We start from the raw sequence: 26,307 nt of genomic DNA on the forward strand, positions 1-26,307 counted from the left end.
AGAAGGGTCTCGACCTGAAATGTCACCCATTCCTTCTCTCCAGAGATGCTGCCTGTCCCGCTGAGTTACTGTAGCTTTTTGTGTCTATCTTTGATTTAAACCAGCATCTGCAGTTCCTTCTTATACAAAAGAAGTTACTTGGCCTGTCAAGCAGCTCACCCTCACCAGTGTAAAATAATAAATCTTTGATGATTTGGGCACCACGGTGGCTCAGCGGTAGATTTGCTCCCTTACAGCACCAGAGACCTGGGTTTGATCTTGGTTGCTTCTATGTGGAGTTTATATGTTCTCCCTGTGACCACTTGGGTTTTCTCTGGGGTACACTGACTTGCTCCTACATTCCAAAGATGTGCAGGTTTGTAAGTTAATTGTCTACTATAAATTGTCTCAAGTGTGTAGGATAGAACTAGTGTATGGATGATCGCTGGTCAAAGGGCCTGTTTCCACGCTGTATCTCTTAACCAAACAGAACATACCTGGCTATCAAATGATGCTTTGATTGTTCAATCTCCCCTAGCTCAGCCCTGGAGAGATTGCTAACCAAACTTTATGGCTCAAAGCTGGTTATGCGTTGGAAGTAAAGGTGCAAGATATATTCACTTTCTCCAAATGCTTTATTGCTTGATAATAATAGTACAAGGCACAATTGTCTGCTGAAAGCAGCAGCTACCTGAAATGTAGATTTGTAGAAATGTAATCAGAACAAGAAATAAAAAATAAATCTGGATTTGTATTTGCTGCCACACTATTAAATTGTTGGTTCATCTTTTCAGCTCTTGTCTCATAGCAATAAATAGTGATTCTGTGTGTTGTTCACAACAAATAGAACGTATAAATAAATGAGCTACGGAAAGAGTTAGTAGTAGTGTTACTGCGAACTTTTGAGCAAGGTAACAACTGGTGCAAAGTTCCAGCTTCGATGCACATATGTGTCTGGATTTATATCTGTCCCTGGACCCAGTTTTAAGCTCATGATTACTGTATTCATCACAGTGTTTGAAGTTTCAGATAGAAAGAAACTATTGCAGTATTTACAGAGCATTGTTGCCCTTTATGGAAAAACAAGATTTCCAATTTAAACCTGATGACACAAATATGTACCGGTGCCCCTAGCAAATTCTTTCATTAATTTTAAATTAACCAAGCTTATCTCATATAGCACAGGCAAAGCTGCAGGGAGCTTCTTCCATCATATTACAATGTCCCAAACATTTCATCTTGTTATAGTTCCAATGCCAAGTATTATTTCCAATTCAGTTTAGGATTGAACAGGACAATGAACTCCAACAGAATTATACAATCTCAATTAACTGGAAGCAGCAGGATATTAAGTTTCATATTTAGCTAGTTCATTGATTTGAAAAGTAATATCTCCTGCCCAATGAATTTTGTGAGAACCACTATTATGTTAGGTCTGTGGTGTGAATAAAATGTTGCTGCCAAAAGTAAACTTCATCCAGTATCAGTGAAGGAATGGACTACTATTAATGATATTCACGAATATACATATTGACTCATAGTGAAATGCTGAGATAATGGTATTTGGATATTTTCAAATACTATATATTTTTTTAATACAATTTATCTTTATTAATCTGCAATAAGGAATATAATTTAGGATTGTATAAATCTGGAAAGGGTCATAATCAACTCATAATTTAATTCCAATTCATGTCATATAGAATAAATTAACTAATAGAAACATAACTACATACATCATTTGCAATTCTGAGGCAAATTTTTCAAATGTTTTTTGCTCAATAAAAATCGGTCTACCCTTCTCTATTGAGTTTATTTATTCACACCACAGACCTAACATCAAGTAGTTCTCACAAAATTCATATGGTTGTGCAAAGATGGTAATTAGTTTTTAATAGATCTTTAAGAAGAAGCGTTTTTCATTAAACCTGCAGTTATTGAGGATGTGCTGCTCAGAATCAAGAGAGGGGAAGAAAACAAATGAATGTTTAGTTTAGTTTAGTTCAGTTTAGAGAGTGGAAACAGTCCCATGGGCCCACCAAGTCCACACAAACCACCGATCCCTGTGCACTTGTATTAATAATATCCTACACATTTGGGACAATTTACAATGTACAATTATTAACTGAAGCCAAATTAACCGACAAACTTGTATATCTTTGGAGTGTAGGGGGAAACTGGAGCACCCGGGCAAAACTCACACGGTCATGGACAGAACTTACAAACTCCATACAGACAGTGCGCATAATCAGGATTGAACCCGGGACTTTGGCGCTGTAAGGCAGCAACTCTACCGCTGAGCCACCTTGTCACATAATGATGAATGGTCATTGAATGCATAGTCTTGTCTTTGATTGGACGTTTCCTGTTAATTGGCATGTTGCATTGCTTGGTTCTTGTACTCATAATTTGTCAAGTAAACAATGAGATGATCAACATCAAAATAATGGCAACATGTGAACTGAGAATGTGGACGTCTCTTCATTCATAATTCTTTGGAGAATGGAAGCATACCGAGGAAGGCAGCATACATTGATATCTTGGATTTCCATCTAAGGTGGTAGGATGAAACTGTCTTCCTGACTTCCTGTCATGCACAAAAGTGGTTGCACAGTGGTGCAGCAGTAGAGTCAGGGCCTTACAGGGCAAGGGATCCGGGGTTTGATCCTGACTACAGGTGCTGTCTGTACATTTGTACATTCTCCCTGTGACCATGTGGGTTTTCTCCAGGTCCTCTGGTTTCCACCACATTCCAAAGATGTACAGATTTGTATGTTAATTGTGTTCTGTAAAATTGCTCCTAGAGTATAGGATAGAACTAGTGTAGGGCTGATCGTTGGCCAGTATGGACTCAGTGATCATCAACTTCCGTAGGTCACACAACGGGGAATATGCTCCGATCTTTATCAATGGGGACAGTGTGGAGAGAGTGTCCAGCTTCAAGTTTCTGGGCACTCACATTTCGGAGGACCTCACATGGTCCACTAACACCGCTGCGCTGGTCAAGAAGGTGCAGCAACGACTGTTCTACCTGAGAACACAGAAAAAGTCTGGTCTGCCCCAACAGCTGCTGACGACCTTCTACCGCTGCACCATAGAGTGCATCCTAACGCATGGCATCCCTGTGTGTATCTCAGCTGCACAGAGGCAGAGAGGAGAGCTCTTTAGTGGGTAGTCCATAGAGCTCAGAAGACTATCGGAACACAGCTACCAGCCTTGGAGGGCATCTACAACACACGATGCCTCAGAAGAGCCACCAGCATTCACAAAAACTCCTCACACCCCTGCAATAGTCTGTTCAAACTTCGACCATCGGGCAGACGCTACAAGGCCTTCTACGCCCGCACCGCCAGACTCAGGAACAGCTTCATCCCCAGGGCCATATCTGCTATGAACCGGTCCTGCTGAGCCGGATGGTCACATCGCGAACCAGCACAGACCTACCTGAACTTTATTCTGTTTTAAAACTGTTTCTAATTTTGTTTCATTGGGTTGTCTAAATTTATACTGATTAGCTAATTAATTTATTGCATCATATGGAAGGTGCATTCCCAATCTCGTTGTACCCCTGTACAATGACAATAAAGATATATTGTATTGTATTGTATTGTGGGCCAAAGGGCCTGTTTCCACACCGGATCTCTAAAACTAAAACTGAAACTAAAATGAGGACCTATAGGACATTAAAAAGCAGACGTTATACAATCACATTTCTAGCTTCACATTTCATAGTCTGTATATTGAAAAGGTGACTGGCATGAAGAAAAGTAACGCTTCATTTTTCAATATGTCTGAAGTTCTTTGGAAATGTCTGTCTCTCAACTATTTCAAGCATCTGAAATGTTGTGTTACCCCATAACACTGGTTGGAAAACCCCTGGTTTGCCTTCATATCTCAATGCATCTGTTGTTCCCTATGGATAGTGATGAATGGCTGAAGTTCATTGGACATTATTGCACTGTTTCCAGTTGCCCTTCTTCAATAAGTACGAGACGTTGGCTGCAGAGATAGTGCATACAATGGTTGGAATCTCAAGATATTCCAGATTCTAGAGAGGCCGAAAATGGATTGGAGAATTACAAATGTAGAAAGGAGGAAGAACAGACCATATGAGTCAATAGTCAGGTTAGCCTACCATCCAAGTTTGGAACATGCTCAAATCCATTATTAGAATCAATAGTAGGACATTTCGAAAGTCATCAGACAATCAAGCAGTTACCATTTTTTTTATTGAAATAGAAAAATTGGTTGACAAATCTGCTACACTTCTTTGAGAATGTAACAGGTTGGACAAAGGGAAACTAGTAGATCTGGTGGATTTCTAGAAGGTATTTAATAAAGAGCTACATAAAAGTTTACTGCGTAAGTTACGAAAATTCAGGAGATGGTGGGGGGGGGGGGGGGGTGAATTGATGGGGATAGGCAGTGGCTAACTAACAGAAATCAGAGAGCTTGGATAAATGGGGCTTTTTTAGATTCAGTAATGACTTGTGTTCCAGTAGGATGAAATAACTGAATGCGCCCTAGCCAAATTTGCCTGCAAAGGAATATAAATGGTTAAACATGTACGTGAAAAGTTGGCATTATGGAACATAATATGGGGAATAGAGAGGTGTTATTTACTTTGGAAGAAAGAATGACGATTATTTGAATGGAGTGAGACTACAGAATTTTGTGGTACATGAATATTTGAGCAATCTTAGTACATGAGGCATTTAAAGTTAATATTCAGTTATAAGAAGTAATTGGGATACCAAGTGGAATGTTGCCTTTATTGAAAAGGTTAAATAGTATAATATAGTTCTGAATGTTTGGAGGTTTACAGAGCAGTGGGACCGTACCTGAAATATTGCATGCTGTTTTTGTCTTGATATCTAAGGAAGATTGTGCTTACATTAGAGGAGGTGCATAGACCATTACTCAGGTTGATTCCTAAGATGAAAGGATTGATGCATGAAGAAAGGTTGAGCAATCTGGATCTACACTGATTGAGGCACTGATGAATGAGAAGTGATCTTATTGAAACTTTTATGCCTGTGAGAGTCATTGGCAGGATAGATGCCAAGAGTATGTTCCCCATGGTGAGAGTATCTATAACCTGCAGGATTACTTTCAGAATAAAGGGTCATCAACTTCTGTCAGACGACAGGAAGAATTTCTTCTTTGTCAGAGAGTCATGAATCTTTGGAGTTCTCTACTCCATGAGCTGTGCAGATGGAATCTTTACATCTGCAAAGTCTGACAAATATTAAAACTAGAAGGCAGTGAATGTGATATGGGGAAAGAACAGAAAAGTGGTGATTAAAGTCCAAGAATGGATTGGCCATGATTTTATTGAATGGTGAAACAGGTTTGAAGGAAAATTGGCTCACCCCTGTTCCTGATTTATTTGTTCTTAAGTATGTTCTTACAAAAGGACATCAGGTTTGATATATAAACTGGCTGAATGGCTGAGTGTGGTGTTTGTTTTCATGCTTTGTTTGGAGTTTACCATTTACTATTTCATTTACTGCATTCGCCTTATAGTGGCCCCTGTAGTATAGCCAGAGGGGCCAGAGGGACTTACAGAGATGGGGAGTGGTGTAGGGGCTGGAGGGGGTTACAGAAATAGGGGGAGGAATAGGGGATAGAGGGGACAGTGTTACATGATAGCATGTGCCTATTTACTGATAAATTACCTCCATGTGAAACAAAGTCCACTACCCTCACCTGCAAACCAATATACTGAAGCCATTGGAGACCATGTTTTTGGTAAAGGCCTCTGTGGTTAATTGTGCCACGTTATATTATGACACTTATAATAATAATAATAATAATAATATATTTATTTTATATAGCGCCTTAACACATGCACAAAGCGCTTTACAAATACAATTAACATAGAAACAAACAGACAAACAGACAAACTATCCTGACGGAAAAGCGGTGAATAATCAACGCCAGCGTCCTCTCACGTCAGGGTCCGGCAGTAGACATTAAAGAACACAAGACACACAGATACAATTTTTTACACAAAACAGCCATCACAGTGATTGCTCTAGGCATACCCTCACTGTGATGGAAGGCAAAGTCTTATCTCCTCCTCGTTCTTCTCCCGTGGCGCCACGAGGCGATCGAGGCTCCCAACCCCTTGAAGCCCCCACCGGGCGATGGAAAGTCCCAGGGTCGAGCCGAGCAGGCCGATGAAAGTTCTGAGCCCCCACCGGGCGATGGAAAATGCCGCGGCCGAGCCACGCAGGGCGATGAGAGTCCTGAGCCCCCACCGGGCGATGTAAAGTGCCGCGGCCGAGCCACGCAGGGTGATGAAGGGCCTGCGGGCGGGTTGATCGTGCCTCGTGCTTCGGGGCGGTCGAAGCTGCTGCGGCTGGAGCTCCCAAAAGCCGGTCGCCAGCCAGGGACCTGCGAACTCCAGATGTTGCGGTCTGCAGGGCCCACGGCCGAAGCCTCCGAGATGGTAAGTCCAGGCCCTGCGACCGGAGTCTTCGAGGTCGATCCCAGCTGGAGGCCGCCGACTCCACGATGTTAGGCCGTAGCGCGAACGGAGATACGACACGGTAAAGGTCGCATCTCCGTTGAGGAGGAGATTTTAAAAAAAGGTTTCCCCCAACCCCCCCACCACCCCCCTACATACACAGAATTAAAAATAAAACAAAGCGTACATTTAACATCAACATTGACTAAAAAACACAAAAAAAAACGGAGAGACTGCCGGTGAGCCGCAGCTGCAGAACACAGCCACAGCCACAGCCAACCAGGACACTATAATGTCAACCAGGACACTATAATGTCCTCTGTATGTCACTGGTGGAGACCTTCTTTCGATTTTAGACTTTAGTGCAGAAACTTATCGAGTCCATACTTCGGTTTATCAAGTCCATACCGACCAGCGATTACCTCGTACATAAACACTAACCTACACACTAGGGAGATTTTTTTACCAAAGCCAATTAACCTACAAACCTGTACATCTTTGGAGTGTGAGAACCCAGAAAAAACCCACGCAGTCACAGGGAGAACGTACAAACTCAATTCAGACGGCACCCTGCCTGGGAGGCAGTGTCTCTTCCTGAACGCCAGTGATTTTTGTAAATACAGAACATTTATGCATCCAAAATATGTTTGAATAATCCCTTCACAATTGCCTGCAGTTGAATATGAATATTTTGCTATAAAATTCTTTGCACTACATTGCAGCTATAAATGTATTCATGAGAACTAACAGTACTGCTATATTTGTTAATTTTGTTACTAAGCTCAGTACTATGGTTATCATTGGTGCTTCAGTGAGGCAGGTACATTGCTTTGCAAAGCCGTTTGTTATTCAAACTATCATAATATTTTGTAGATGCGTTTATGTTAATGTCAGATAACTAGTGAGCAGTCCAGCAATCCAGTCACTTACACAAAACTAACTCTTGGTCAAGACATTCTTCCCCTTTATCAATACCAACAGTAGAACCATTCACTGACAACTTACCCTGTTTACGAGCTTAACCAATTTGTTACATGCCTGCCACAGAAGACCTGTATATGTTGCAAATAAGCCAAGAAGAGATGCATCTTATTAAAATTATGAGAGGCATAGAAGCCAAAACAAATACAATGCTAGTATTTATTTCTAGAGGGCTTGTATACAAAAAAAAATGATGTAATGCTGAGGCTCTGTAAGGAGCTGGTCAGACCGAATTTAGAAAATTGTGAGCAATTTTGGGCACCATATCTGAGGAAGGATGTGCTGGATCTGGAGAGGGTCCAGAGGAGGTTTGCAAGAATGATCCGAGGAATGAGTAGGTTAACATATGATGGACAGCTCTGGGCCTGTACTCACTGAAGTGTAGAAGAATGAGGTGGGACCTCATTGAAATGTACAGAATAATGAAAGGCTTGGATAGAGTGGATGTGGAGAGGATGTTTCCACTAGTGAGAGAGTCTAGGACTAGAGGTCATAGCCTCTGAATTAAAGGATGTTCTTTTCGGAAGGAGATAAGGAGGAATTTCTTTAGTTAGAGGGTGGTGAATCTGTGGAATTATTTGCCACAGTAGGCTGTGGAGGCCAAGTAAGTGGATATATTCCAGGCATAGATAGATTCTTGATCAGAACGGGCGTCAGAGGTTATGGGAAGGCAGGAGAATGGGGTTAGGAAGGAGAGCTAGATCAGCTATGATTTAATGGTGGAGTAGACTTGATGGGCCAAATGGCCTAATTCTGCTCCTATCAAATCATCTTATGATCTTATGATAGAATAGACAGTCAGAACCACTTTCCAAGGATGGAAAAATCAAATATTAGGGGGCCTCGTTTTGAGGTGAGGTGGCAAAGTTTAAAGGTGTGTGGTGAAAGAGTTTTACACAGAGGGCCATGAGTGCCAAGAATAAGGCATACATAATAGTCGCATTTAATAGACTTTTGGATAGGCAAATGGATATGCAGGGAATTGAGGAATGTGGATTATGTGTAGGTAGATAAGAGATGGTCTTGGCATCATGTTTCCCACAGATATTATGGGCCGAAGGGCCTGTTCCTGTACTATACTGTGCTATAATCTTATGAAGACCTTCTGATACTCCAAATACTCCACATTGATTTTATTGGCCTCTATTCTATTGGTTACACCTGCAAAATAGTATTTGTACAACTGCCATGTACAATCAATTAAAAGGTTGTTCAACGTTGTCATTGCACCATTTCCCCCCTGCTCTGACTTCAATTGGAGGTGTAAACATTTGCTTGCACATTTTGGAGGCAGTGATCATAATATGATAAGTTTTAATCTACAAATTGAGAGGGAGAAGGGAAAATCGAAAGTGTCAGTATTACAGTATAGCAAAGGGGATTACAGAGGCATGAGGCAGGAGCTGGCCATATTTGACTGGAAGGAGGCCCTGGCGGGGAAGACGGTGGAACAGCAATGGCAGGTATTCCTGGGAATAATGCAGAAGTTGCAGGATCAATTCATCCCAAAGAGGAGGAAAGATTCTAAGGGGAGTAAGAGGCACCCGTGGCTGACAAGGGAAGTCAAGGACAGCATAAAAATAAAAGAGAAGAGGTATAACATAGCAAAGAAGAGCAGGAAGCCAGAGGATTGGGACTCTTTTAAAGAGCAACAGAAGATGACTAAAAAGGCAATAAGGGGAGATTGGCGTGTGGTCACGTGTGGCGGCGCCTAACGGCTGCGGCTCGCTGGCAGTCTGTTTGTCCTTTGTCCTTTTTTTGTTTGTGTGTTGGTGTTGGGGTGTTTTATTTTGGTTGTGTATGTGTGGGGGGGTGTATGTGTGGGGGGGGGGGTGTATGTGGGGGGGGGGTGGGGGAAATCTTTCTTTTTTTAGGTTTCTTCCTCGGGGCGAGGCTTGGCCGCGGGGCCTTCCATCGCCCGATGCGGCTCGGCCGCGGGACTGAACAGTGCCCGAGGCGGCTCGGCCGCGGGGCCTTCCATCGCCCGGCGCGGCTCGGCCGCGGGACTGAACAGTGCCCGGGGCGGCTCGTCCGCGGGGCCTTCCATCACCCGCCGCGGCTCGGCCTCGGGACTGAACAGCGCCCAGTGCGGCCGCGGGGCCTTCCATCGAACGGCGCGGCTCGGCCACGGCACTGAACAGTGCCCGGTGCGGCTCGGCAGTGGGGCCTTCTATCGCCTGGTGCGGCACGGCCGCGGGACTGAACACCGCCCGGCGCGGCTCGGCCGCGGGACTTTCCATCGCCCGGTGCGGCTCGGCCGCGTGGACTTTCCATCTCCTTGCGGGGGCTGTGTGGGTCGGTCGCCTCGGTAGGGGTCGAGTTGTCTGTACGTGGGAGGGGCATGGGGGAAGAGAGAGGGGAAGTTTTTGGCCTCCATCACAGTGAGGGGGTGTTTGGAGTCACTGTGATGGATGTTTGTGTTGGGGTTGTGTCTTGTGTTTTCTGTACTGCTGGCTAAGTAATCTCGTTCTGTACGAATGACAAATAAAGCTATTTTTGGATTTTGGATTTTGGATTTTTTGGATGAGGTACGAGGGTAGGCTAGCCAATAATATAAAGGAGGATAGTAAAAGCTTTTTTAGGTATGTGAAGAGGAAAAAAATGGTTAAGGCAAATGTGGGTCCCTTGAAGACAGAAGCAGGGGAATTTATTATGGGGAACAAGGAAATGGCAGACCAGTTGAACCGATACTTTCGATCTGTCTTCACTAAGGAAGATACAAACAATCTCCCAGATGTTCTAGTGGCCAGAGATCCTAGGGTAACGGAGGAACTGAAGGAAATTCACATTAGGCAGGAAATGGTGCTGGGTAGACTGATGGGACTGAAGGTTGATAAATCCCCAGGGCCTAATGGTCTGCATCCCAGGGTACTTAAGGAGGTGGCTCTAGAAATCGTGGACGCATTGGTGATCATTTTCCAATGTTCTATAGATTCAGGATCAGTTCCTGTGGATTGGAGGGTAGCTAATGTTATCCCACTTTTTAAGAAAGGAGGGAGAGAGAAAATAGGAAATTATAGACCAGTTAGTCTGACATCAGTGGTGGGGAAGATACTGGAGTCAATTATAAAAGACAAAATTGCGAAGCATTTGGATAGCAGTAACAGGATCGTTCCGAGTCAGCATGGATTTACGAAGGGGAAATCATGCATGACTAATCTTCTGGAATTTTTTGAGGATGTAACTAGGAAAATTGACTGGGGAGAGCCTGTGGATGTAGTGTACCTTGACTTTCAGAAAGCCTTCGACAAGGTCCCACGTAGGAGATTTATGGGCAAAATTAGAGCACATGGTATTGGGGGTAGGGTACTGACATGGATAGAATTTGTGAATAAATACCTTCGATTTGTACCAGCATCTGCAGTTATTTTCTTACACTGACATGGATAAAAAATTGGTTGGCAGACAGAAAGCAAAGAGTGGGGATAAATGGGTCCCTTTCAGAATGGCAGGCAGTGACTAGTGGGGTACCGCAAGGCTCGGTGCTGGGACCGCAGCTATTTACAATATACATTAATGACTTGGATGAAGGGATTAAAAGTAACATTAGCAAATTTGCAGATGATACAAAGCTGGGTGACAGTGTGAACTGTGAGGAAGATGCTATGAGGTTGCAGGGTGACTTGGACACGTTGTGTGATTGGGCAGATGCATGGCAGATGCAGTTTAATGCAGATAAGTGTGAGGTTATCCACTTTGATGGTAAGAATAGGAAGGCAGATTATTATCTGAATGGTGTCAAGTTAGGAAAAGGGGACGTACAATGAGATCTGGGTATCCTGGTGCATCAGTCACTGAAAGGAAGCATGCAGGTACATCAGGCAGTGAAGAAAGCCAATGGAATGTTGGCCTTCATAACAAGAGGAGTTGAGTATAGGAGCAAAGAGGTCCTTCTGCAGTTGTACAGGGCCCTAGTGAGACCGCACCTGGAGTACTGTGTGCAGTTTTGGGGTCTCCAAATTTGAGGAAGGATATTCTTGCTATTGAGGGCGTGCATCGTAGGTTTACTAGGTTAATTCCCGGAATGGCGGGACTGTCATATGTTGAAAGACTGGAGCGATTGGACTTGTATTCACTGGAATTTAGAAGGATGAGAGGGGATCTTATTGAAACATATAAGATTATTAAGGGGTTGGATACGTTAGAGGCAGGAAACATGTTCCCAATGTTGGGGGAGTCCAGAACCAGGGGCCACAGTTTAAGAATAAGGGGTAGGCCATTTAGAACGGAGATGAGGAATGGTACAGTCAGAGAGTTGTAAATCTGTGGAATTCTCTGCCTCAGAAGGCAGTGGAGGCTAATTCTCTGAATGCTTTTAGGAGAGAGCTAGATTGAGCTCTTAAGGATAACAGACTCAGGGGGTATGGGGAGAAGGCAGGAACAGGGTACTGATTGAGAATGATCAGCCATGATAACATTGAATGGTGGTGCTGGCTCGAAGGGCTGAATGGCATATTCCTGCACCTATTGTTTATTGTCTATTGTCTATTGCCTCTTGATAGACTCTGGTGATCACTACTCAATCTTTTATCCTGCACTCAAAACAGAAGATGCTGGGAACACTCAGATACTGTGGAATGAGAAACAGATTTAATGTTTCAGGCTGTAGACCTTTCATCTGTTCTGACACCAATCTCCATACATATCAGATGATCACAGCAAGAGACATATCTGTGAATGCTGAAGTACAGTATGATGATCAATCTATTCATGGCATTTGTTATTTTTGCAAATACTTGCATCTACAGGGTTAGTTTTTTTAAAGCGCTAATTAATATGTAGGTAGCTGTTTTTTTTTGCATATGGAGTCATTTATTGTAAATAGGTGTATATAGTTAGATAATACTGGTTTTTGGCTTGGTTTTCTTAGTTGAGCGCTTATCCTGGAGTTATAGCACAAGTACTTTGTGTTTTAATTGTAATTTAACAATCTAGCCCAGCTAATGACTGCTGTGAACAGGGCAGTTGACAACTAGGGAAAGTCCATGTGACAGCTTGGAAAGACAGCTGACAGGAGGGAATAGACCCCACTGGAGCTGTGATGGGTTAGCACCTCATTGCAGCTGTGGCGTAGATTGTGAACAGCCTTGCTACACCCCTAAAAAGCTACGACAAATAAAAGAAAGATACCCCTAGAGTCTGCGAGAGCTGGGGCAGAAGATGACTCACAGGTGGATTACCCGGCCACAGAACACGGAACGGAAAAGACTACAAGTAGGATTAGCGCATCAATGAAGGACAGCGGCTCAGCGGTAGAGGGAAAAAACCTCATGGTCTGTTCTTGTGGTTGGCAGAAAGTAACAACAGCAAAGGGCCTCAGAATACACCAGGGAAGGAAGAAGTGCTTGTTGGAGGGAGTACAGAGAAATTGCATTGAGCAGTACTTCTTGAGAAGTCAGTCAAGTCAGTCGAGTGAAGTCCAGCGACGGGTAGAAAACCACAGTTCGCAGGATAATCATTACCCCTGTAACTGATGAGGAGGGAACAAGCACTGTAGAGGGGGATGTAGGTGATGGTGAGGTTAATCTGCGAGTCAGGGAGAAGACCAGTGGGCTGAAACCTAGAGTTAAATGGCCTAGGGCAAGTGAAAGGAAGAAATAGGAAACTGTTAATATAGATTTGGTAAAGGCGTTACAGTCTGAAAGGAACAGTTGAAAACAAGTTAGATAAGATGGGAGAGTTTATTTATCAATATGGTGCAGACAGGCTTGGTGTTATTGGGAAAAAGAAGGTGCAAGTGGTTAGATCGAGACAATAGAGAGAAATCAAGAGATTAGTGAAGGAGAGGAGACAGTTGAGAAAGCAGTGGAGATAGGCTACAGTTGATGAGAGAGAGGAAATTAATGTTTTGCAAGAAGAGTTAAGAAATCGGTTAGCAATATTAAGGCGGGCAGAACACCTTAGGAGGAAGAGAAAGAAGAAGGTGCGAGTCAGGTCAGCATTTTCTAGGGATCCATTTAAATTTGTTAAAAGAACTTTAGTCAGGAAAAAAGTGGAAAGCTCAAAGCTTCAAAGGAAGAGTAGAGCAATATTTTAAAAAGACATACTCGGATCCAGAAAAGATGAGGGGAAAGGGTTTCCATCCAGATATACCACCTTTAGGAGAGATAGAGTATAAGTTAGATGTTTTGCCACCAAAGTGGAAGGAAGTGGAAGCCATAATAAGGTGTGCAAAGGCTTCTTCGGCCCCAGGTATATACAAGTGCACCTGATGTGCTTAGATTCTTGTGGAGGCTCTTGCGTATAGTTTGGGAGAAGCAGGTTATACCAAGGGTTTGGCATCGAGCAGGGGGAACTTTTATTCCCACGGAGAAGGGGTCTTCAGAGTTATGACAGTTTAGGCCTATATGTCTCCTAAATATAGAAGGCAATATTTTCTTTAGCGTAGTGGCACAGAGGCTGGCAAGTTGTTTAGAAAGGAATACGTTAATAGATACCACAGTGCAGAAAGCAAGAATCCCAGGTTTTGCAGGTTGCTTACAACACATTAGTGTAATATGGCACCAGATTCAGACAGCCAAACTTGGGAGCAGAGATTTGTATGTAGTGTTTTTGGACCTGGCAAATGCGTTTGCATCTGTGCCACATAGTCTTATTTAGAGTGCTTTTGATTTCTTTAGAGTTCCAGGATCAATAGTAAATTTAGTGAAAACATATTTCCAAGATGGCCGAATGTGTTTTCGTACAGTAGACTTTAAAACAGCATGGCAGAGACTAGAGATGGGCATTAATAATAATAATAATAATATATTTATTTTATATAGCGCCTTAACACATGCACAAAGCGCTTTACAAATACAATTAACATAGAGACAAACAGACAAACTATCCTGACGGAAAAGCGGTGAATAATCAACGCCAGCGTCCTCTCACGTCAGGGTCCGGCAGTAGACATTAAAGAACACAAGACACACAGATACAATTTTTTACACAAAACAGCCATCACAGTGATTGCTCCAGGCATACCCTCACTGTGATGGAAGGCAAAGTCTTATCTCCTCCTCGTTCTTCTCCCGTGGCGCCACGAGGCGATCGAGGCTCCCAACCCCTTGAAGCCCCCACCGGGCGATGGAAAGTCCCAGGGTCGAGCCAAGCAGGCCGATGAAAGTCCTGAGCCCCCACCGGGCGATGTAAAGTGCTGCGGCCGGGCCACGCAGGGCGATGAAGGGCCTGCGGGCGGGTTGATCGTGCCTCGTGCTTCGGGGCGGTCGAAGCTGCTACGGCTGGAGCTCCCAAAAGCCGGTCGCCAGCCAGGGACCTGCGAACTCCCGATGTTGCGGTCTGCAGGGCCCACGGCCGAAACCTCCGAGATGGTAAGTCCAGGCCCTGCGACCGGAGTCTTCGAGGTCGATCCCAGCTGGAGGCCGCCGACTCCACGATGTTAGGCCGTAGCGCAAACGGAGATACGACACGGTAAAGGTCGCATCTCCGTTGAGGAGGAGATTTAAAAAAAGGTTTCCCCCAACCCCCCCACCACCCCCCTACATACACAGAATTAAAAATAAAACAAAACGTACATTTAACATCAACAATGACAAAAAACACAAAAAAAAAACGGAGAGACTGCCGGTGAGCCGCAGCTGCAGAACACAGCCACGCCCCCATTATGGCAGGGTACACTATTTCCCCGTTAGCGTTTACAATGGTGATGGAGCTAGTGATTAGAGCATCACGGTGGGTCGTTGGTGGGGAGAGACGGCAGGACGGACTGCGCCTCCTTCCAATCAGGGCCTATATGGATGATATGACCTTGGTGGCCACAACAGTAGCTTGTAAACTTAGTGGCATAACCAGGTATTGAAGTGCATAGCTGCAGCAATTGAGAGGAGGAGAGTACAGGTGAATTCAGTAGGCACCAGGACTGGGAATGTAGCGATTCATTTTGTCCATGAGGGAGTGAAAGGTAAAGGAGGGAAGTTTGCAGACAGGTATGAGTCAGGCCAGTTGCGGGGAGATGCAGGTAGATTTAGGAGGAAAGCTTGGTGTTCCACCCCCCTCTCCCCCACACCTGGCTAATCATGTACCAGTTTCTCCCCTCCCCTCCACCTGCATCCCTTCCAAAGGCTACGCAATTCACAACTTTTCTACCCTCAAGTTTCACAATTCCCAACTCTTTATCCTTTTTGGGCTCACACCTGTCTTTTCCTCTCTGGCCATTGTCCAACAATCTGCCTATCAAAGAAAACCCTTACCGGTGTTCACCTATTACCGGCCATGTTCTGTCCTGCCTCTCATCTGTTCCATTTTTCTTCCCCCCCCCCCCCCCCCCACTGCAATCTGTCTAAAGAAGGTCCTGACCCAAAACGTCATCTATCCATGTTCTCCTGAGATGCTGCCTGACCCACTGAGTGACCCTGGCATTTCATGTCTTTCTCCTGGACCAGATATAAGTTACAGTCAGCAATTAATCTACCAGCAGCTCTTTGGGATGCAGGGGAAACTTGTACAGTTAGAGTGCAAATTCCACGCAGGCAACACTCGAAGTCAGGTCAAACCTAGGTCACTGGAGCTATGAGACAGTGGCATTACATGATGAACAGTCAATTATCTTTCAAATGTCACATAACAGTGGTGACTAACCCCAAAGGTTGCTCATTACCAGCCATGTCTAAGAATTAGAGACATGTACACATTTGGGAAAGCTAAACCGATGGAGGAAATTAGTGTGTAATGACCATGTACAATTGTTAGTGGGTGATTATGCGCTTTAACTTTGAAGTGGCAGGCAGTGTGATGCAAATATGTATAGGATTACATAAATAAGACATGGTCAAATGACAGAATGGTGTTATCATGTGGATGTATGCTGCAAGCATCATTTGCAGTGAGTTTGAATAAGCATCTTATTTGAACTCCTGTGTCACTGAAATTGTTATTGCCCATTGAATTTACTAGAACTACAACAGTATCCTTGGTTCATTTTAAGATACTTTACAGTCCATAATTCAGAACAATGATTTGACAGAAGAAAATTATTTCCAGCAACAAGTTTTTCATCTGATCAAGGCACATCCAATTTTAAACCATGTTCTTCCACTCAGTTACTGGCATCTCTGGAGATTTACTATTCACTCATATTGTGAGGATCCGTTAACTGTACAGTCTCACATGAACCACTGATCAATAATTTGCTAAATCCATAGTTGATATATTTTGCCCTCTTAAATTATAGAAGAACATTCATGCAGAAATCAATGGATTTGTTTATCTGTAGTTATTATTAATTAAATAACTATAAGCATTGAATTACTGATCTAAAATTAAATGTAGCAATTCTCATCAGTAGTTTTAATAAAATGTTAATATTCTAAGACTAAACTTTGCTACACAAAGATAATTTGAGTTTAATCCTTGTGAATTGCATTACTTACTGTTCACACTGTAGATTATTTAATGAGTTCCTGGAAATATTTATCTTTGCTCAGTGTATTTGCACTTCATAGAGTTTAAAATGAAGCAAAAAGGAATAGTCACTCATTGCACAGAGTGCAGCATTTGGGTTAATCGCAGATAGACTGTAATGTCCTTTAAAGATTAAATAAACTTAGTTCGATTTAGTTTAGAGATGCAGCATGGAAACAGGCCCTTCGGCCCATCGAGTCTGCACCAACCAGCAATCCCCGTCCACTAGCACTATCCCACACATTAGGGACAATTTTACCAAAGTCAATTAACCTACAAACCTGTATGTCTTTGGAATGTGGGAGTAAACCAGAGCACCTGGAGAAAACCCATGCAGTCATGGGGAGAATGTACAAACTCCGTACAGACAGCACCTGTAGTCAGGATAGAATCTGGGTCTCTGGTGCTGTAAGGCAGTAGCTCTGCCACCGTGCCGCCCTTCATGATGCTCTGTGATGCATTGCAGCCCCGAATATAACCCATTTACTAACTACTAGCATCTTTCAGTTAAGGTATTCCTTTTAGTTCTAAGCAGCTGTGGGTCCAGTTTTCTTCCATAATGACACTCCTAACAATGGCAGTAACTCAAAGATGGAGTCAATGGCTTGCTCACATGGTCAGTATCAGAGGTTTGCAGTGATTTCCCAGGCTGGTGACCCATTGAGGGGGAGAAGGGGTTTCAGTAACTCATCGACCCATTTCACTAAAGGCTATTGGACAGTGACCAGAAATCTCTTAACCAGGAGGCGCTGAGGCTGGTTGTAATCTGCAGTGGGATCAACTAACCAGCAATGGCAAAGAACATTGAATATTCAATCCTTCTTGGTAAAATTCTGCAAGTGAATCTAAACACGCTGAACATGGAGAGAGTGATTTTGTTCCATTTTTAATACTAGAATTAGTTCCTTTTGAATCTGCTGGCAGCCTCTCCTTACTGCTAATGTCCACTTTGAAAATGGACACTTCTAATTCACCTTTTTGTGACAGGATTGACAGCTTTCTTTCAGGAATAAATACACATGATAAAGAGCTGATAGGCATTTGCTGTAAATCAGAGCACCTTTTAAGTTTCATCTTGGCTTCACCCGGTTTTATTAACTATATTCCGACTTGTGACATCATGATCTCAATCTTACCAAATGCATGTGACTAGAAGAAAGAGCCAATGGGAGTTAATTAAAGCTGGACCTTTGCTTTAAGACTGAGGAATCAAATCACATATTCATTTATACAACATCTGTTACATAACCTCCATTTTTTATTTTGATATTCATTGTCTTCCCTCACAAACTGGTTATACCTTGAGATCTATACAAAATGCAAAAGGCTAATCTGATTTGAATTACTAAACATGCTCTCTTCACAAATTTGAATAATACTCTCTGTGAAACACAATCAAACGTCATTCTGTCATAAGCTGCACATTAAAATATCCGAGGCATTAAATCCTTCCAACTGTTACTAATGAAACATTATTTATCTATTTCCAAGTCCTCTACTCTACAATATATAATCTGGAAAATGCCTCCTGGCATTGAACTGAAAGTAACAACTCCTAAAGACAACCTTTGATGATACAGCATATTATTTATTATCTCACTTTAAGTATTCTAAATAGCTATTTACTCTTCTCTGTTTAACAGGTTTATCATAATTTAGCCCGTAACAAATACTTCTGTCTCAGCTTTTACTAAATCATTGATCTTTTAATGACCGCAAGACTTGACTTTTCAATATTCTTCCATTATCCACCCTTTATAAACTGAATGAGAATGCTACTGCCTCTATGTTAATCTACATCATCTTCCATTCATGCATTGGCTGTGAGTCAAGAGTCAATTGAACAATTCCATTCTTACTTGCAGCTGCTTAACAAACCTGTAAACACAGGTAATATGTAATGATTTGTTTTAAATTCAATAAATTAATAACCGTAATTCTAGTGCGCAAAAGCCCCAAGTTCCCAATGCAACCATAAACAGTCAATATTCAGGTAGTACCTCCCTTTTTAAATCCTCCACAAGCTACTGGACTGTAAGCATTTTCAGCCTTCAAATCTGCAAGATCTTTTGCATGACCTAAAATTTATTTTTCCAAGTTTAGTATTCATCCCATCAACTACCAGGATTCTAAGCTCTAGTGTTTCGTCCCCAAATCCTCTGCTTCTATATCTCTTAAAAAAATGTCCTCACACCATGCCTCCTTGACCAGTTTTTTTAAAATCATCTGGCCTAAGCACTATATGCCTTCATCATAAATTATGATTGATAACACCCATGTGAGCACATTAAATATCTAATTACATTAAAGATGCTAAATAAGTGTGTTATTCATATAACAGTTCCTATAGTTGTTCATATAACAGTTCTTATGTTATTCATATAACAGTTCTTATGTATCTCACTACATGATTTAAATGTTGATATGTTTGTTTTGTTAACTGTTCAAAATAAACAGAGTTTAAATAAACTTATCACATTCAGGTAGCCTGTTGCTTTAAGAAAAAATATTCTATGTTTGAAAAATGTTGCCACAGGAGTGGGCAATTTTAACATTCAAGGCTATGCTGCAGCTGCTTGATGAGAATACAGTTTACACACCTACATGTTTCACCCACCTTATCATTCGTATTCACACATCATTCCATTTGATTATAAGACCTTTTTGCTTGTGGGTGTTGTGATTACCTTCAGTGTGGGTGGAAAGTGTTTGTTGGGGGTGAAATTAGCATACACTTGCAATTTGACCATTTAAAATCAAACTTTCAGCCCCGATCAATTTTTAAAAAGAAACGTGTTCTCCCATAATGTACAATCAAAGCTGTGAACTCGGTGTGTCAGGGCTGCAGGCTCTTAGCTGCAAAGCAATTGGGGATATAGGTTAAAGGAACCATTTGCTTTCTTTTTTGACCCATGCCTTGCTGCTCAATCAAATTTCTCCCTTTACTTTTTTGCAATAACCTTAAAAATATTTAAGGCCAAACAGAAGAAATGCTTCATGAGAAACATTAGGTCAGATCATGCTGACTTTTGCCAAGGGCTCAATTTGTGCATTCACTCTGTTTCTGAACTTCAGATTGAACCTAGTGAGGGTGCCCAGTCTTGCTGGGTTTCCCAGCATCGTGGCATGTGGTGGAATCGCATCTCCAACCCTGTTCCTGGTTCAGGATCCAAGACCCTACTGATTTCACTGGGCATCATAGGGCAAGCATTTAGAGGATTAAAGGGAAAGGTAAGTTAATTCCTTTAAAATCTGCTTAAATGTTCTAATCAGTTCTGCGTGTTTTATGTTTTCAGTTTAATTAAAAGGTTTTGTGTTATAAAATGTAAATGTTAGAGATGTTCTTGAAATCAATGTCAAATTTTGCAATGCTAAAATCCAGCATACTGGCTGTCAGTGGCATCGAACGTATTTCAGAGTACAACTTTAGATAGTTCCTCTGTCCCTCCCGTCCCCTCCTCCTTCCCAGATCTCCCTCTATCTTCCTGTCTCCACCTATATCCTTCCTTTGCCACACCCCCCTGACATCAGTCTGAAGAAGGGTCTCGACCCGAAACGTCACCCATTCCTTCTCTCCCGAGATGCTGCCTGACCTGCTGAGTTACTCCAGCATTTTGTGAATAAATACCTTCGATTTGTACCAGCATCTGCAGTTATCTTCTTATACTATGTATTTCAGAGTGGGGTCTCCTCACTGCACCAAGTGGCCCTGTTGCTGACGAATGAGAAGGTCAGCAAAAAAATGTCTACTGCATCCAGCCAAGTTGTGTGTAAGCAAAAATAGACCTTGGGCATTGCATTGTTGTTGGTGTGGTGAGCCAGCATGATCTGGTCCAATGAACCCACGTGCCAAAGTAAGTCAAAAAAATGTTTATTATCCTGAACAATACACTTTGTTTTCCTTGCACTAGGTATGTTGAATATCCATTGGAGTTCCCCAGTGGTGTAGATGGAGATGCTTTATAAATGATCAATTAAATGACTGACTAGATTGAGAGACTGCGTGGGCATTTCCTATTCTTTCGTTTGAAAGTGGATTATCAGGTGTGTTTTAATTAAGATTGGAACATCAACATGTGCAAATCAATATTGCCTTCTGCACTGCGAAGAGTGAGAGCAAGAGGCACGTTGAGGGTGGTGGAAATGTCGGAGAATGATGTGTTGGATGTGGAGGCTGGTGGGGTGAAAGGTAAGGACCAGGATAACTCTACCCCATGTTTGGCTGTGAGGAGGAAAGAGTGAGAGCCCTGAAGTACATCAACGGTGACTTCCATTTCAGCCAAGCCATTGAGGAAATTACATTGTCTTGGGTTGCTTCCCAAAAATTGCATTCATCGAACAACAGAATAGATTGCTTGCCTATGGTTTTAGAACAGCTCGAAGCAGAGAGTTTGGCACTGAGGCATGGGAAATCGAAATAGAATGAAACCTATAAAGTGAGATAAAAAAATAAAATAATGTTATGCTGGTGACACACTCATATCTCCATCTGAAAACAATTTTCTGTCATTAAAACAGGCCCTTCAATCCCCAAGCTGTGCTGAATATGATGCCTTGTTAAATTAATTTCCTCTGCCTGCACATGATTCATGTTCCTCCATTCAATACATATTCATGTGCCTACCTAAAAGCTTCCTAAACACCATTAACTGCCTCCAGAACCACCTCTGGCAGCTCATTCCAGGCACCCAGCGCTCTCTGTGTAAAAATCCTCCCCCACACATCTTTAAACTTTGCCCCTTTCACCTTAAAGCTATGTCCTCGAGTCTTTGACATTTCCACCTTGGAAAGTACTCCATCTGTACCTCCCATAATGTTATAGTCTTATATTAGGTTTCTCCTCAACCTCTGTCATTCCAGAGTAAACAATCCAAGTATGTCCACCATCTCCTTGTAGCTGATACCCTCATGAAAGCAGCATTCTAGTAAACCTTTCCTGCACCCTCTGCAAAGCCTCCACATCCTTCCTGTAATGTGACCAGAACTGCACACAATACTCAAAATGCAGCCTAACCCAAGTCTTATGAAGCTACGTCTTGACTTCCTATTTCTTATACTCAATGCCCTGACAAATGAAGACAAGATTATTAAATGCATTTTTCACCACACTATCTCCTTGTGTTGCCAGAGCAGAGAGCTGTAGACTTGGAACCCAAGGTCAATGCTGAAAGGGGTCTTGCCATGAACTATATACTTTCCCCTTGCATTCAACCTCCCAAAGTGCAACACCTCACACCTGTTCGGCAAATTCTATCTGCCATTTCTCTGCCCATTTTCTGTAGCTGAACAATATCCCACTGTATTATTTGACAACCTCCCTCACTGTCTGCAACTCTTGGTGTCATGTACAAACTTACTAACCAATCCGTATACACTTACGTCCAGGTCATTTATACTCCAAAGACGTACAGGTATGTAGGTTAATTGGCTGGGTAAATGTAAAAAAAAAAAAAAAAAAAAAAAATTGTCCCTAGTGGGTGTAGGATGGTGTTAATGTACGGGGATCGCTGGGCGGCACGGACTTGGTGGGCCGAAAAGGCCTGTTTCCGGCTGTATATATATGATGATGATGATGATGATTTATATATATATGACTTTCCTCTGGGTGTTCTTGTTTCCTCCCTACATCCCAAATACATGCAGGTTTATAGGTTAATTGGACTCTGTAGATTGCCCCAAATGTTTAGGGAGTAGTTATGAAAGTGGGATAACATAGAAATAGTGCAAATGGGTGATCAGCATGGACTTGGTGAGCCAAAGAAACTGTTTCCATGCTGTACTTTTCAATCAATTAAATCAAAATTACAAACAAAAGAGGCCCTGACACAGATCACTGCAGAACTCCACTGGTCACAGACCTCCAGCCAGAATAACACCCTTCCACAACAACCCTCTGTCTTCTATAAGTAAGGCAGTTCTGAATCCATGTGACCAACTCACTGTGAACCCCATATATCTTATTCTTTTTGGTGACTTATCAAATGTCTTACTGCAATCCACCTAGACATCTTTGATCACCTTTGTCACCTTCTCAAAAACCTTGATCAAGTACGTAAGACATCACCCGTTTGGTACAAAACCCTCTGATTGCTTTTAATTAACCATTCCCTTCCAAATCAGAGTAAATCCTATCCCAAAGAATCCTCTCCAACAGCTACCCTACCACTGACATGAGCCTCATCAGCCTATAATGATTCCCTAAATTCTCTCACTTCCCTTCTTAAACAAAGGAGCAACACTGTCAACTTTCCAATTCTCTGGAATGGAACCTATGGCTAGAGAGGATGCAAAAATCTTTATCAAGGCCCCTCCAATTTCCTCTCTTGCCTCTCTTAATAATCTGGAATAGATCCCATCAGGCTCTGGGAATGTATCCACTTCAATGCTCTTCAAGATCCCCAATAATTACCTCCTTTTTGATCACAAATTACCTTGCATCGTAATCTAATCTATGCACTAATCTTAATACTTGTCAGACTCAGTCAGAGAAGAATTGTGTAAGAAGGGCAGGGTGGTAGACCCAGAGGTTCTTAATTGTTGTTGTTGTATGATGGATTAATTATATCGCTATTAGTATGCTTCCTGCCCAATAATATCCATCAAAAATATGTCAACATGTGAAAGTAAGTCAATAATCTACATTGAAAACTTGGGAAACAATTGTCTGCTTCTCTTTTAACATCCATAGAAGTCGTTTAGTAACTAGATATTTTCAGCTTTATTCATCACGTTAAATGCCATCTGCCTCAAAATTAAAAGGTGCCTGGATGGGGGCAGTTAACAGTGTGTTTACAACAGAGAAACAATGTGTTTGATTAAAGCTCATTGCTGAAAAGTTGAGTCAAGTAAAACCCAAGGTGTCACCTCATGGCTTTCCCTTGCACATCAGATAAGTGTGGGATTGGGCTCGTGTCCAGGGTGGCATAGACTAGTATAGCACAGAGATGAGTATAGATCTGGGGACAATGATTGAAGGGGAGGGGGGGGGGGGGGGGTTATTGGATACAATCAGTAATTAAGTAGATGGGTTGGGCTGAGTGGATGCAAGAGGGATGAGTCTGAGAGTTAGCGAGGAGACGGAGAGAAGTAAATGTGAGGAGTCAGCGGGAGGATTTGAATCAGTAATCATAGAAGGCAGTGGATGGTTGAGGGTGTTGGGGGTAGGAATGCAAACTGGAATCAATAGATAGTGGACATGGTCAGTTGGGGGGGGGGGAAGAGTTGGCTCTGCAGATTGATGGATGGGAATATAATCAAGATAATAGATCAGTGGGTAGATGGAAGGGTTGGTTGATCACAACAGTCTCATGCTTAGGGGCTGTGGCAAGTGATTGCCCAAGACACTGGCAGGTAAATGCAATACTTAAAGGGCACCAAGCTGAGGAGCATTACCAGCACCCAACCGCGACTTACACTGGCAGGTCTAAGTTACCCTGAAGCAGCCTTTACAATCCTGATCAGCATATTCACATATCATCGATAATGGAAATTATTCCTGAATATACTCGAACTGAGAATAAAATGTGACAAACCTGCCAAGAAATATTATTTGCAATTTTCAGGTTTGATGTTTAATGAATGGGGGGGGTTTCTGTCAGTGGCTTCCTGTGTAAAACCCTCTCCCATTCTTTGGCTACTGATTGTTTTCCTCCTCTACTCCCGACAATATTTTCTTCTCTCCAAGTACAACTGCCTGCCTGCCCTCGGGCCAGAGTCATTACTCAAACAGCAGCAGGCTGCAGCAACTCCTGCTTCCGTGTTGCCTCCTTGCCTTTGGGTTGCTGTTCCCACTGCTCTTCCTGATGGCAAAGAGTATGCTATGTGTGAATTCAGAATCAGAGCACTAAATAACCGATAACCAATGCCAGCATATTTGCTGCCCCGTCTCAGCTTGCGGTTTATCACCTGTGAGGCAACGATTGGAATCACGAGCCATTCACCACAGTAAGTCTGTGCCGGGTTTAAGGCTCCGCATGTGTCTGTTCTCACGTTACTTACTTCATCTCACCTTCTGCTCCTTCCTCCAGCTAATACTTATCTAGCCTCCCTTTCAATGTTATTTACATCAGCCACTCCACGTGGTACCGAGTCCCCTACTCTCACAGTATGTTATAAGTTTTGTTTTCGCACTTAGGTCAGGTGTTTCCACATAAGGGAGAGAAGGAAAAAAAACACTTAAAATTCTTTTTAGTAAAGTGCCAAAAATAAAGCTTTGAATAAACACGAGTTTGACACGTTTTAAATATAACCCAGAATAAATTATTTATCTGTTCTGCTGACTGCAGTGAACACAGACTGTCAAAGTGTGCCTGAGCGGTCGAAACAAAACTCTCATCAATCAGCCTATGGAGTTGCAGCGCATACTTGCCCATTTTACCAAGGTGTGAAAAACATGTGATTGCTGACAAATGATCCACAGGAGTGAGAACCGCTCACCAGAATGTGCAATAATGTACTCGTAGCTGATCAGTTATACTGACAGGAGGCAAAGCACAGGAAATATATTCGAGCTTTGCAGCAAATACTGGGCATAATCATCCCTACGCAATGGATTTATCTGTAAAACAAGTGTTGCAAACAATATTGCTGTCTTCATTATCCCCCCCACAACAGATTCCTACCTCTCTCCAGACTCATCTGTGAGATCGCCACTGTCCGCTTCCCGTGTTTCTTTGTTTTCTTTTTCTTCTTCTTTAAGTGAGTCCTTTGGTGCTGGGATTTTAGAGAGCCCTTCGTTCTCCGGTGTGCGTGAAACTGTATTCAGCTGATGGCATGGCTGACTGTCGGGTCTGTTGTAAACTGGCCCTGGTACAGGTGCCAGTAAACTGCTGATCGGGCTGCTGTTTTTCCTGAGCCCACTTCTGTCCCGAGAGTGGCTTTTCAACCTGTTCTGACCACGGTGTTCAAATCCCTCCTGCTGGAGGCAGCCCGTGTTTCCAGAAGAGCCCTGCGAAGGGTGGCTGAACCATTTCCATCTCATTCTCAGAATTTGCTTCATGTCAAACTCCTTCCTCCCGGATACGGGCATCATTGTCCAAGAGAATTTTAAACTTGTAAATGGAAGCGAGCTTCCTCTAATTCCTGCTCCACGCCTCTGCACCGAATCCTTTCAGTGGAGGAACCAAAAAGAACAAACCTTTCTTGTCTGAGCAGCAGTACACAGTACTGCTTGCACTCGCAGCAAACACTAAGCTGCTGCTAACTGTGTAGGTGGGCTAGCATTCTGACAGGATGATGAGGTCAGCCCTTAAACGAGTAAATCAGATTAACACAGGAAGACAGCTACCGAAACTCCAAACAGCAGCTGGTCTTACATGCAGTTGAATACAGACGTACTGACACTGTCCTTTGCCTAGCAAGATCCCATCTGCTTTTCAGAAATACGAGCCGTAACATTAGATCCAGGAAGCCATACAATGAAATACTGGGCTTGGGATTCCCGGGAAAAGTAAATGCAGCCAGCGAATATTGCC

General features: G+C 42.8%; 1 protein-coding gene across 2 annotated transcripts in view; it reads right to left on the reverse strand.

The window, feature by feature from the left end:
- Positions 1 to 26,307, reverse strand: part of klhl4 (kelch-like family member 4) — a 264,792-nt gene that overhangs the window by 91,063 nt on the left and 147,422 nt on the right. The window contains exon 1 of one of the 2 annotated variants that reach the window (XM_078412298.1): positions 25,456 to 26,035. The exons of the other annotated variant lie outside the window; for it this stretch is intronic. Within the exon in view, the coding sequence (XP_078268424.1) occupies positions 25,456 to 25,865 (410 nt within the window). The 5' untranslated portion in view covers positions 25,866 to 26,035. Of the gene's footprint in view, positions 1 to 25,455; positions 26,036 to 26,307 lie in introns of those variants that run through there. 2 annotated transcript variants of the gene reach the window in all.

This window comes from Rhinoraja longicauda, chromosome 15, assembly GCF_053455715.1.
Source record: "Rhinoraja longicauda isolate Sanriku21f chromosome 15, sRhiLon1.1, whole genome shotgun sequence".
Classification (NCBI taxonomy): Eukaryota; Metazoa; Chordata; class Chondrichthyes; order Rajiformes; family Arhynchobatidae; genus Rhinoraja; species Rhinoraja longicauda.